The following is a 14,938-nucleotide window of genomic DNA, read 5'->3' as shown; positions in this document are numbered from 1 at the left end:
TTGTTAATTAAACCATCAAAACAAAGGTATTGGAATCCAATAAAATCACGTTATACTCAGAAAAATTAACTCTTTCGATAAGGCTATAGAAAATAGCAATATCACAGACAAACAGACGTAGCACTTGCGAAATTTCCATCGACCACGCTTTTAACGATCATTTTAAATTTTCATAATTGTGGCTTTCACAACCAGAGGCGCGCGCATCATTTTTCTATGCGTTTGACGCTTCACACTAGCGCCCTCTGTTGACGATATTGCACAACACAGTGATTCGTGCAACTTTTCCACCAGGTGATGGTAGTGTGAACTGGGCGATGGATTTCCATGAAAATTGTTCAAGATGTTACGTCTGTTTGTCTGTGGCAATATTTTATTCACTAAACAACCCAATTGTGGCCAAACGAACTGTCAGTTCGTGTAGCCAAACGAGCATAACGTCACGATTTCAATGGTTTGCGTTACGTCATATTTGCTCGGTACACTCTAAATTCACGGTAAAACACACTGAAATCGCATTGCTCAACCATATGTCTTCGCGAGTCTATGGTATCTATAGGTCTATAACTCGTACAGGCGAGATGATCCTGGAGCTGAAGCGCGATAAGGAGCGCAAGGGCGCCGCCTACGAAAGTTTGGCGAAGAGGTCCTTGGTGAAGGGGTAGAGGTGAGGGCTCTCAGCTCGTCACGGCACTGTATGACGCCTGTGCTAACAAAAGCGAAAGCCGGTGGTAATAGCGGGTGACTTTAATGCCTGAGCCGTGGAATGGGGAAGCCGTTCCACGAACCAGCGGGTCAGATTTTGCTAGAAGTAAATACTGGTTATGCTAGATGATGTCGATCTGGCTAATGTCGGTACAAAAAAATAAATACCTGCCAAAGTCGCGCTGAAGACTGAGATAAGTGCAAGCAGAAAGGCCTGCTTTGAGGCGTTCTGTCAGAGTGCCAATGCGAATCCGTAGAGTGATGCCGAGATGGCAATGGCTCCTACAGAGGGCCTGTCCATAAACAACGTAGACTGGTCAAAGTCTACACTCCATACAAGCTTCGAAAATTTCGTATGGGCAAAAGTCTAGTTTAAGGGCTGAAAGTCTCTTTTAAAAGACAAATCAATCAATCAATTTACCGTCAAACGGAGTGACTTGCAACGGCGGGGTGACTTGCAACACTTGATGTCTTCTGTCTATGTTCATCAACAAAACATAAAAATCGGACGTTTACATACCAAAACTCAGTTGAACTGAGAAGTACACATACTATCTGAGTAGTAGCCACGAATTTTACTTTTATGAAAATAGTTCCAACAAAATATTCATTAATTTAACATTAGTCTAAAAAAGCAACAGAATCGTTACCTGCAAAAGAATGAAAACAAAATTTCCCAAAAATAATATTCTATTTGCGGATTCTATACATAATGAGGTAGGGTGACAATGGGTATTATCGGCAGGTTTGTTCTCTTCGTCATGGGGAGTTTTTGTCAGCCAAATTGCCTGAAACTTGGCTATATAATTTAGCTTAGTTGGGAAGGATTTGAGACCAACTCTGAGTTCAATAGGTTTCAAAAAACCCCCAAAGACGAAGAGAACAAAACGGACGAGAATAGGTAATTTCCCCTATATGATTTTCCATTTTATGCTAGGTATGAACCTCAAACGGAATCGCTCAAGTAATTTTCTTGCGATCTCCGTACTACCCATTACTTTATAAAAATATTACAATATCTTTGTTATATTCATATGTTTTGAAATATTGTATCTAGATATTGTGACTTGCAACACTCATTTTTTTAAACAAAAACGAAATATTGTTGTTTAACTTATAATTTACCAGCAAAAGTCTGAAGAATCATCACATGAACTGAAAAATACATTAAAACTTATGTTAAATTAACAATTAGTAACTTGGTGTTTTTGAGCCCAATATTTCCATATAAAAATTCACAATTCAATTTCCTATGTAAAAACATATGTAAAAATAAGTAAGTCAGCCCAAACGATATCACAATAGTAGCAAGAATACCTATCAAATATGCTTGAAACTAAAAATTAATATCTGCGTGTTTGAAAAGGGATTTAGATTGGGTGTTGCAAGTCACCCCGCACGACGTCTTGTATCAAAAACGACCTTATTTGGCTTTTTCAACATGAAAAAATAAATCAACCTATAACTTGTTCACTCTATTTTATAGAGAAGCCGGCTATTAAAACTATTAAAAATAGTTTGAATTTTAAAATTGAGTTTAATCAACATTTTTTGTTAGTTGAAGCTGAAACGTGTTGCAAGTCGTTTGACGGTACGTAGTTTATGGATAGCGCTAGAGCAGCCTCCAGAGATTTTGGAGAGGACCATCGATGAGCTTTATCGCCGTCATGATCCTAGTCTAGTCATCAAAAATTGAGTTTATGCCATTGCCATCGGTTTTAAAAACCGGGCCTCTGCCTAGTATATCGACCAGTTAGACTGGTTCAAAATGAACGTACCTGATGTATGGTTGCCTAAATAGGGTGCGAGTGCCATCAATAATCTCACGCTCCCATATTCATGCTTGAAAACAAGTGGTTACGACACCGATTCTTTTTGGTTTCATGCGTGCTCACTTCTAACAAAAAAATACAAAAATAAGAAACAGAACAAGCAGCGCTTCAATCCTTTGTTTTTAGTAGGATAAAAATGGAAACCTCATGCTTAATAAGGGAACCAATACCGTAGTTGGACAAAGGATAGTTTCTTTCGTAAAACCAGTTCCCTGGTTGCTCTTCGTCTATATATAGTGTTTTTATTCATCTTAATTAAACGTAACTGTTACACTTGTAGCTGTTCTTTTTGTTTTTTCTTCTTAAACTGATCTGAATGAATGTGTTCGGATGTGTCACTTCCGGGATATCTTTTAGTCTCCTTCGTTTGCTCTTCTGTTCTTTTTTTTTATTCAGCCGTTACGGTTAATCCTTCATTAAACTTTTTTTCAGCGTTTCTCAATCTGGTAGCGTCTTTTATTGGTTTCTGTTTTTAGCAGTTTTTTTCTGTGTCAATCCAGCAGCTGTGTTATTGCAGTCTAAATTCCTCGTTCGGCCTTCGCAAAACACAATCTGATGAGACAGTGATATATCGTTTTTAATGGTTAGCCTTTTTCCTGTTCTCTTGGTTGGTTGCACTTGCGTGTGGTGTGTAAATTGTTATGTTAAGTGTGTGTGTGTGAACCCAAAAAGTCTAATCCATCCTAGACCGGAAAGCCATCCAGACGCACCCACAGCAGCATGGTTTCGCTCGCAAACAATTTGGAACAAACTCATACAACTTTCTCTAAGATCCTTATCCATATGCGAATGTTTAATTTCCTCTTAATAACTGTATCTTAGCCATATCGAGTACTAAAATAAGAAGGAGCGATAATAAATAAAAAAAACTAGCATACTTCATTTCCTCATTATAATCCTGAATCATCAATAGGTGAAACAAAAAAAAAACGTATCCTTTGCACAGTGAAATAAATTTCTCGCTAAACAATAGTTGATTAAGGCAGCCCCTACACAATAATCCTTGAAGGTAGCAGTAGTACACACTAGTAAAATCCACAATCTCGGAGTTGGGGTTCTGGCAGGTCATACCGAGCTTCGGAAAGCGCTACCTAACATCTGGTAAATTTTACCGAAATTTCCTTTAAACCACAACACCGAAGTCGGAGTTTTTCCCAGTGTGTCGTGTCAGCAGGCAAAAGCAGTAGCGACCGAGGAGACAGGAGACGCAAAACATGGAATAATATGGGAGGAATAATCGCGACCGGCCGGTGCATGTACCTACACAGAATGCGTTCACTTTCACCTCGCCCCGCAAATATACACGCGCGTCACGCAACAGGTTGTGATTTCTTCGGTAGCACACTCAATAATAAGCACATGTTTGTTTTGTTTTCAGTATTCCGATAACGCCCATTTTATTTCAGCTCACTTGTATTCCATAATTCTTGCACAGCTTAGCGTATTGTGTTTTATCCTCTCATGCTAAATTATTTAATACGTTTCAGCTTCTGTTTGTTTTCAGTGTGTTTTTACTTTATTTTTATCATTATATTACTTTATATTATTTTCTTCATATTTTCCCAATATAATCATCCACACACACGTTACCTGGCTGGCTTATTCTGCTTATTACTGTGTTTTGTTTGTTTCTTTGTTTTAAAGAGGGAGTTGGTTTTCGGTTTTCCTTATTTTTGCTACTTTTATTTGTTGGTTTCGGTTTTCCTATCTCAATTATCAACGGAGCTCTTCTGTTCTTTCGTCTTTTCCCTTATCGATCTTCTGCTCTCTCTCTAATTGTCTTGTCCCGATCTCGCTCGCTCGCAATTGCTCGTCCGTCTGTTTCCGTTCCCTCTTGTCCCCGTCATCATCAACACATCATGCTGCTTATTCTTCGCCTGCGCTGAGGCTGCTTTCCCCTTACTTTTACATCTAGTTTCTTCTGTCGCCCACCTGCCTGCCACCCTGCGCACACAACATACACAACTTAACGGTTAGCGTTCTTCAGCTGGTTGGATAGCCAGTCGAGACCCTCGTATAAACCGTCGCCGCTTGTTGCACAGGTCGCCTGAATGTACCAGTTGCGGTTTCTCAGCGAATGCAGACCCAGCTTGTCGGTGATTTCTGCGGCGTTCATCGCGTTCGGTAGATCCTAAACAAGGGGGAAGGAAATGCGAAAGTGTAAAGCAATGTTCTGGTGCCAGTAAGGAATCCTGAATAAATACGATAAGATCTTATCCCAAGTAACAGAACTAGTTGAATAACAGTAGAAAAACAGCTAAAGTTTGCTTAAGAGTGGTTTGTTCCACTCTTATACATCAAAAATGTTGGTTAGAATCTTTCCTAATCTGGGTATTGAAAAGTGAATCATTGAACAATAGTGAGTTGGGGCCAGTATAGGGCACTGCATGAAATTCTCTTTTTCTCTTTCACTCCTACAGAAATTTTGTAAACAAGGCCAAGAAACGACAAAATCCCATACAAAATCAAAATAGTGCAGTGCCCTATAACCTAGTGAGGGGTATGTGTCTTTGGAGTCATTTGGTATAAGGTCACTTAGCATAAAGACTTTTGCAATAACGGTTATTTGGCATAATGGACACTTGGCATAACAAAGAAGGGTGCATTAAGGTTATGCTAAATGTCCATTATGCCAAAACTGACCGTTATGCCAAACGTCCCGCTCCTCCTATCGAGGTATCAGTAGGTCGGCTCAAGAGGCACGTTCTCCTCCATTTGGGAAATTTGTGCCATTTCCTATCGAGGTATCTTAGTAGGGCTAACTCATACTAGATTAGCATTCAGAATAACTGGAACTATGGAGGGCACCTGAATAGAGGTTTGTGCCATTTGGCATAAGGTCACTTGGCATAATAAAGAAGGGTGCATTTCGATTATGCAAATGCCCATTATACCAAGTGACTTTCAGGGATTGGCGGCATGCACCGTGCGGTGCGAAAAAAGCGTGTGTTTCACACAATCGCAGGTGCTCGTCTCCCGTTTTGCCGAGAGACAAGAGAAGTATGAGTGAGAGCTTTCGTAATTGTGCGAGAGACAATCGCAGCACTAGCTCTACGGCGCATGGAGTAATGCGCGGTGCTTGGCACTGTGCTCGTCTCCAAACAGAAAAAATCAATTAATAAATTAGTTGAAGAGTTTGTGTTTTCGGCAAAGTTGTTAAGCTTGTCAAGGGCTGACAAGTGATGGGTCGTTTGATTCGAATTTTTTCTAATCATGCGTAGTATCAAGCCAAGTGCAAAGCACGGAGACAAGCACCGAGAGAGTGCATACGACAGAGCGTGAGAGACAGGAGAGCTCCAGCGCGCGGCAAAGTAAGCGAGCAACACACAACCGATTGCGCGTACTCGTCTCCTTCTAGTTTGTTGTGCTGTCTCGTAGCAGAGTGTGCGGCACGCAAAGAGTTTTGAGTCGCACCCTATCCCTGGTGACTTTATGCCAAACGACCTTATGCCAAATGTCCCGCTCCTCCTAAATAGGTACAAGGTACCCTCTATAAGCAACCTTGAGGCAAAGCTCTGTGGCATTGGAATAAGCTTGGACACGAATGCTAACTTATCTGATAGTTCCGTTTTTGTCAACACGATCCACGATTTAGTATTGCCTCGGACTTTGTGATCCGAAATTTTTTGTTCACATACCTAATAAATTTCTTTGTCAAAATAGGGTTGCAATCGGGTTTGGAACTACTTGGGCACCCGCACCAATTCCCGGCACCTCCCAGCAAAACAAATCAAAATATCACTTGCCGCATATTTCCCAAACGCTCTTCCGTAGGTAATCATCTCCCGCAACATTTCCGCAACGGGATCCACAGTCAATGAGCTACACTTTCACTCTGAAGCCGCACAAGTGCTCAAAACAAAAATTACACACAGAAGAGTGCACTTCGCCAGCACAAAGATGGGTGCCGAAGTGATTTCCCATTTGGTTTTGTTGAAAGTTCGGCACTGGTGCCGAGAATCGGCGCTGGACTAGGTGCGTTTACTGATCACACATTTAATTTACACCACAGATAACAGATGTTTATGATAGTACAATTTTTTTGCAGAATCCTGTGTAAATGTTCAAAACGATATACGTTGGCTCACTACCGCCATCTACTCAACTTATTGCGACAATGCAAGAATAGTTCAAAGTTCCAGTTTCATTCAAGATCGAATACAATCTTGAATGTAAAATTGCGTAGTGCATGCAATCTTGAAAGCGATCACTGACTATCGATCACTGCGCCATCTCTAAATGATTGCCACATGAGTTTCAGCTGCTCGTTACATACAAAATGGCTGTTGAGCATTTTTACACACATTGCCAATATAAGCATAAACGTCTGTTATCTGTGATTACACAATTCCGGAAGGCATTACTCCAAGAGTTTCCACTAGTTTTTCCTTCACTAATTCCAATAGGGGGAATCTGTTTCTATGCAGTCACTCGGACCTTCTTCAGAACTTTTTAAAAGTTTTTTTCAAGGAGTGCCCACTGGTAGAGCAATTCCTTATTATTCCGCTTGATTGTCTCTAGAAATTCGATCGATATTTTATTTCCAAAAAAGCAGTTTCTAACATTTGAGATTTCTTCTGGAGTTGCTTCTCGGATCGCTTCGGATGCCACTTTTCAAATTCCTTTTAGTTTCTTCGGGAATTCTTTCAGGAATTCCACCTGGAATCGGAATTCAGTAAGAAAATCAATATGTGATTCAAGCAAGACATTCTCTTGAAGTTGCTCTCTGAGTGTTGCTTCTGAGAATCACCAAGATGTACCGTAATCCGGGGTCAAATTGATCACTTTAAACCAACTTTTGCGGATAACATCAGTGCCTGTTCAAATATTGCCAAAAGAATTTCTGTAAAACCAGTACCCAGAGGATCTTCATGGAACCATGTGACAGAATTTTGTTCAACAAATTTAAACTTTAAGTTAAATAACTTCAAATATCAAAATATTGGAAATGCCACTTTGGGGCGAAATTGATCAGTATACAATTAAGCATCGGTTGGAAAGGAAAATTTCCTTCACCGCTTAATTTTGCTCTTCTAAAACCGAATAACGCGTCTAAAATCTAACAACTAGTGAATTTATTACTATAAATGCAAAATTAAATTTTGAAATTTCCCCTTAAACGCCTAAAGGTAGGCAATCTCATTTAAAATATAAATCACTTATTTATCCCAAAAAATGACTATTTCTTCAAAAAATGAACTTTTTATGACTATTTCATTTTCTGATTAGCTGCATTACATCCCTACGAAGGCTCCACAAAAATGTTAAAACAGAGAATTCACGGGAAGTCCTATTAGCAATAGGAAGCAATCAGTGAAGTACTAGATTGAAAGTAGTGAGCTGGATTTTTGTATGGTGAGATAATCAATTCTCCGTTTCTGCAAAGAAATGCTGCAAACAGCGTGGGTTATATGATTTCTTGCCTAATTTGATGCTGTTTGAGCAAAACTGTGGGTAACTGTGTTGTTGAAGTTGCAAGAAATAAATAATACAACAACACAGTTACCCAAACTTTTGCTCAAACAGCATCAAATTAGGCAAGAAATCATATAACCCACGTCGTTTGCAGCATTTCTTTGCAGAAACGGAGAATTGATCATCTCACCATACAAAAATCCAGCTCACTACTTTCAATCTAGTACTTCACTGATTGCTTCTTATTGGCGATAACTTGAAAATGGTCAAACTTATCGAAGTTTTTTGACCCTTATTAGAAAGATGATTGAATTTTCTATCAAATGGCATCTTTGAATCGATTGGTTTAGTTAAATAACTAAGTTTTCTAGAGCAAAATAGCTAAAAAATAGTGTATTTTTATTGGTTTTTGTCAATTATCTTGGAAACATGCGTAATAAATTAAAATTCTTCTTTAGCAAAGTTGTGACCCCTGTTACACTCTACAATTCGTTCTTTGGCATTAAACCGCTAGCTCTTATCGTTTTCTTGCAATTCTGATTTAAATGTGCGGCACAATGCCCAAAAAATTGCTTTCCATGACAGTTGCAAATTTATGATCTGAAATACGATGTTAAAATCGAAATTCAGGCCAAACATTTCAATAGGTCCTATCTGCATTTTAAAGGTTCTCTTTGTTCATTTTCTCTTTCAATTATTGCAACGTAATGGTACCACTTTTCAACTATTTTTACAGTACAAATCAAAAGACGATTGTTTTGACCATCGTTCAAAACAAATAAACAGCTGAGATTTTAATGAAAGAGAGGGAAACCAAAGAGAGCCTCTCTTCTGCAGATACGACCTTTAGACATGTTTGATGTCAAAGAACTAGGGTAGGGCGGGGCAAGATGAGCACCCTAAGGATCACGTTGAGTTTATTGAAAATGAACACATTTTTTCATAGTACCTCTCAGTAGTTCTTTTCTATATCATGTTTTCTACCCCCCATAAAAATGGCAGAGTTTAAAATTCACAATAAGGATGATTTATTTGACTAAACAAAAAAGATGTTTTATGGTCAGTTCGAACAAGCTACGGGGCAAAACGAGCACCCCTACGGGGCAAGAAGAGCGCATCATTAAAATCTCAATATTTTAACAATAAATTGATTATACAGTGATTGAAACAGTAAACCTTGTTTATAGCTATGGTTTCACGTTCTAAAATTATTATTTTTTTCCGATTATTGAAAAAAAAAAATGCGGTTTTATAATACTTTACACAAAATGACCCGAAAAACAATAAACGATTATTAGATTGCTTATTTTTAGGAATTTACGCAACCAAATAGTTGCAGAGGATACAGAAACCTATATTCGGCACTATTGAGTGGATTACAATAATTTCAAAATATTTTCTATATTCCCATCAGGGGTGCTCATCTTGCCCCGGGTGGCCATCTTGCCCCGTCCTACCCTAATTGTAGAGTGGAACAGGGACCACAACTTTGCCTAAGAAAGAATTTTAAATTATTACCGTCAAGTCGCCATTCACCGTGGGGGCTCCATTCACCGTGGGCCTTCGAATATTTTTTCATTATTTCCATATTACAATGGAATGGTTTGACAATTTTATTTTAATTTCACCAATACAACACTAATGGATTGTTACCATGTCAAAACACGGGTTAGAAACTTTTTATAGTATAATTTAGACACTAAACTGTGTTTATATGAAGCAATATTTAGCTCAGTCACTGCATTCGTAGTAAAAAAACAAAAACTGCGCTTACGTGATTTAAGCGATTAACTAAATGTAGTAACGATATTTTTTCACCAAGAAGCAATTAAATTCACCTATCAGGTATCTATTTTGCATTATCGAAGCAAGTTTACCAAGAAAGTACGATTCCACTCATTTTTTTATTCAAACAAAAGGGCACGGTAAATGGGTACCGTCAAACGGGGTTACTTGCAACAGCGGTGTAACTTGCAACACGATGACATACACTAAATGTGAAGCATTTTCTAATAATAATGAAAACTAGTATACCCTACTATTTCGGTTATAGAGATTATGTGTATCAAAGATCGATTTAGTATAAAAATTAGCTTTGTTTTACCCTTCTTACACCCATAAGAAGGGTATAAATATCGCTCGAAAAACCGACTTTCGATCCGAGGCCCGGAGGGCCGAGTCTCATATACCAATGAACTCAGCTCGACGAACTGAGCAAATGTCTGTATGTGTGTGTGTGTGTGTATGTGTGTATGTGTGTGTGTGTATGTGCGTTACAAAAAAAAGTCACGCACGTTTCTCAGCCGTCTGTCAACCGATTTGAGTTCTCTTGGAAGCAAATGAAAGCTACTACATCCTAGTAGAACGCTATTGAATTTTTTTTTTTGATTGGACGTTTGGTTACCGAGATATCTCTCGAAGAGTACTTATGAGTCATATTTCTAAACTTTTTAAGATTTTTGACCAAGTGTATCATAATAAATATTTCGGCCGTTTGTTAATCGATTTAAGTTCTCTTGGCACCAAATGAAAGCTACAGCATCCTAGTAGATCACCCAGAAATTTTATTTCGATTGGACATTTGGTTACAGAGATATCTTTCGAAGAGTACTTGGGATTTATACAACTAAACTTTTTGAGATTTTTGACCAAATGTGTAATAATAAATATCTTAGCCGTCTGTCAACCGATTTCGGTTACCCTGGCATCAAATGAAAGCTACAACGTTCTAGTAGAACCCTATACAATTTCATTAGGATTGGACATTTGATTATCGAGAAATCTTTCAAAGAGTACTTAGGAGTAATACAGGTTAACTTTTTGAAAGATTTTGGACCAAGGGTACCATAATAAATATCTCAGCCATCTGTCAACCGATTTGGGTTCTCTAAGCACCAAATGAAAGCTACAATATCCTTGTATAAGGCCCTGAAATTTTATTTCGATTCGACATTTGATTACTGAGATATCTTACGAAGAATATTTCAATAAATTCTTTTTTTTATTATTATATTCACTTGTTATCTTGCATTAGTTTTACACCAGTCTATGGGAAATTATTTTTCAATAAATAATGCTGATCTCATACAAAGTGTATTCTAGCAGGGTATTTGTTTTCAACAAAATTATAATTAACAAATTACAAATACAAAGGAATTTTATGAAAACTAACAATATGTTAAATGAAAGCTTTGAATTTATATATTGTGGGAAAAATGCAAGAACCGGATAGCCAAAATAACTAGCTAATGCCAAAACTGATTAACTTAGTAGATATGTCATTTTTGTCCTTTTTACACCATAACCATGAATACCAAGTACTTCGGAGCTAATTTATTCGACTGATTAAGAGATATTAGACAAAGTGCATCTCGCTGATTTTCTTATCCATTTGTTAATCGATTCAAGATTATTTGGCAGTTAACAAAAGATACAATATTCCAGAATATGAAAGCTATTTTTTAACATTCCATATAAGATTCTAGGAGGTGTCTGGTATTTCTGGTAAGTCCATGGTCTGATGCTATTTAGGGAACCAATTCACTAGATGTCAAATCCACAATATTTTCTAGAACTTTTGATCAATCACATAAAATAAATTTGCTTAATACGCATAATACATCAATATTTTTAATAAGTGTAAGAAGGGTTCTGTTCACCATAGGTGGATTAAATCGGGTTTTTTTGTTTATGGTTTAACTACACTGTTAAAACGGATTGCTCATTTTATGCCATAAAAACAAGTATGAAAATCGTGCTTGACCTCTCCCTTATGGTAAGTGCGATAAGTCTGATGACCTTGCTTGCAGTTAGGGTACCTAATAGTAAGCTTAGCTAAACGATAAAGGTTTGATAAACTTATTGACTAAGTAATGCAAAAAATCATTATTATATTCGACAACCACTGTGGGGTAACTTGCAACAGTTGAATTTGACGAAACCTTCTATTATCTATCTTCATTTCACGATATATTTGACAGAAATAACCGAAATGGATCATTTATTGATTACGTAACGCGGTTATTTTCAAATAACAATTCATTTTTTACATTTTTTTGCACGTGACCTTCAAACATTGTTAGGAAATACCACAATTTGAAGTTTCATTCATGTTTCATCATGTTAAAAGTTCAATTTTTGTTTATGAACGCTGTAAAGACATCACCAACATCAATTCTGAATGGATGGAGTAAATTATTTCAGTTATATGCCCAAATTAGCGAGTTTGCCATTTACAAAGTAGAATAGGTGTGTTTCAATCATGTTAATGTAGCTGAAATTGCCAAACACCACTTCAAACTGAAAACTACTTGAAGATGACTTACTCTATCTTTTCAAGAAATGACAATAATCATTGTTGACATTTTGTAATGAATGCTAAGTCACGAGAATCATATATATATATTGTGTTTGAGGGACGTGAGACCTGTTGCTAAACGATATACTCTAGCTTGCAATAACTATCAATCCTTTCATGAAAAATTATATGTCAATTGGTTGGTGTACATCTTTTCATGGTATGTTTCATGCATAACATCAAAAATGTACAATACGACTATATACTAGAATGTTAGTGCTGTTTAATGATAGCTAACTTGGCTTCATGTCCTATGTTGCAAGTTACCCCACAGATGGGGAAACTTGCAACAAGCATGTATTTCGCACCTCCTGATTAAGTGGCAACGTATTTTGGTAAACCAAGTGCTGCATAGTATTCTACTCGGGGTAATTAGCGTACATGATGCTTCACAGGATGTTTCAAATGTTTAACTTTTCAATGATATTGCTTCAAAGTCGAAAAGTGTTGCAAGTTACCCCATTTGACGGTACCCTAAAAATCAATGGTCTCCATTCACCGTGACCCATGTTGCCGCATATAAGTAGAAAAAAATGAAGATTTGAAAATTCGTTTTTCTAAATAAATCTTGCAAATTATTGCTTAAAATGAATACAAGCGAAGAGAATTGACTTTGCTAGGTGGTTTTGATCATTTTAAAACAAAAGAAAAAAAAAAACTTCTGATACACGGTGAATGGGTACCTACTACCACGGTGAATGGTGACCTACCACGGAATTAGGCGACCTTCCCATCATCTACTAAATGTACTATATAATCCATTTTTGTGAAAAATTTTCTACTTTTGTGGTTATTACTTTAATTCTAACCTATAATGAAGGCAATTAACAGCGGTACCAACAATGTTTATAAGATTGGTGTAAAACGACAGCCTTTATTCGCCTCAAATTTTCTTAAATCCACGGTGAATGGTGACTTGACGGTACGCATTTTTCAAAGATAATTGACAAAAATAAATTACACACTACTTTTGAGCTATTTGCTCTAGAAAACTTAGTTTTTTAACTAAACCAATCGATTCAAAGATGCCATTTGATAGAAAATTCATTAATCCTTCGAATAAGGGTAAAAGAACTTCGATAAGTTTGACCATTTTCAAGTTATAGCCAGTTAAGGTAATAAGGGTCAAAAACATGGGAGGTTCAATAACTACGTAACGGTTGAGATTTGACCATATGCGTAGAACATTTTTTTTCTCCATTTATGGTCCTCTAACACCCTTCAAAAAGTTTGCACTCAGGAATCTAACACCCTGTATATTCATTAGCGTGGTTCAAAAAATCGTTTTTGCTCCACACCGCTTATTCGATTCCTAACCAGATTACATGCGTTCTCCCAAAATTTGAACTCATTTGGGTCAAAATTGAGACTGCACAAGCCCTTCAAAGTTTGTATGGGAATTACTATGGGAAAACGATGTTTTTCATTCAATCGACCGTAGCATTCCCCCAAGTGCCTTAGTGGGTTAGTCGACCCTTGGTTATCCTAGGCTACTCTATCAGCTACAACTTTGCCGAAGAACGCATTCAAATCGGACGCCTCATTGATTACCCCACGTCTCCACTAGACAGAAATGTCTTGCCATTTTGCTGGACAGATGTGTCATGACAGAAATGTTCCCTCGATGTTTGCATGGAAAGCAGCGGTGTCCATCATTTCTGTTACGTTTTCTCTTTCTGGCAGCAAAATGGCAAGACATTTCTGTCTAGTGGAGACGTGGGGTTAGTTATCGATTTGTATCCAACTGGACAAACTTTAACAGTGATCCTTCAGCTTTCCAGCAGGCAACATTGCTGCGCATGGCGCCAAAGATAGCACACTGAAATCATGGCTACTATGTTTCACTGCAAAATGCAGTGATGCCCACCGAATAGTTTAATCATCATGAGTAAAGATTTCGATTCTGAATGAAAATCGGTAACTAATTAATGAGGTGTCCGATTTGAATGCGGTCTTCGGCAAAGTTGTAGCTGATAGAGTAGCCTAGCATTACCAAGAGTCGACTAACCCACTAGGGCACTTGGGGGAATGCTACGGTCGATTGAATGAAAAACATCGTTTTTCCATAGTAATTCCCATACAAACTTTGAAGGGCTTGTGCAGTCTTAATTTTCAACCAAATAAGCTCAAATTATGGGAGAAGGCATATAATCTGGTTAAGAATCGAATAAGCGGTGTGGAGCAAAAACGATTTTTTTGAACCACACTAATATTCATCTTTGGAATTGCTGTTCAGATTAATTCTGGAGTTCCTTAAGCAAGTCCTCCAGAGTCCAGAAGTTCCTTCTGGGAGCTCTCCTTTTGTTCCTTATAGAAATCTTCTAGGATTTGTTTATGGAAATCCTCCAGTAGTTCATTCTGAAGATCCTCCAGGAGTTCCTTGTGGTTATCCTTCAGAAGTTCCATCTAGGAATGCTGCAGAAGCTCTTTCAAGAAATCTTTCAAGAGTGCCTTCTGGGACACCTTCTGGATTGATGGGATTCCTTTAAGAGTTTCTCCTGGAAATCCTTAAGGAGTTCCAAGATCGAATTCCTGGATTCCAAACTAAACTCCTGTTCCCTGAAGGAACTGACGCCGTACTAGCACTGACCATCGTTCTTCTCGTCACCGCTAAGTGAAGAAAAAAAAA

General features: G+C 37.7%; 1 protein-coding gene across 2 annotated transcripts in view; it reads right to left on the bottom strand.

Moving 5' to 3' along the window:
• Positions 1-2,759: 2,759 nt before the first annotated feature.
• Positions 2,760-14,938, bottom strand: part of LOC109426897 (ADP-ribosylation factor 1) — a 57,539-nt gene continuing 45,360 nt past the window's right edge. For both annotated transcript variants that reach the window (XM_062842603.1, XM_062842602.1), the window contains exon 5: positions 2,760-4,668. In XM_062842603.1, the coding sequence (XP_062698587.1) occupies positions 4,504-4,668 (165 nt within the window). In that variant the 3' untranslated portion in view covers positions 2,760-4,503. The remainder of the gene's footprint in view (positions 4,669-14,938) is intronic.

The sequence above is a fragment of the Aedes albopictus genome, chromosome 3 (assembly GCF_035046485.1).
Source record: "Aedes albopictus strain Foshan chromosome 3, AalbF5, whole genome shotgun sequence".
NCBI classification, from domain to species: domain Eukaryota; kingdom Metazoa; phylum Arthropoda; class Insecta; order Diptera; family Culicidae; genus Aedes; species Aedes albopictus.
This window is presented reverse-complemented; position numbering and strand designations above follow the sequence as displayed.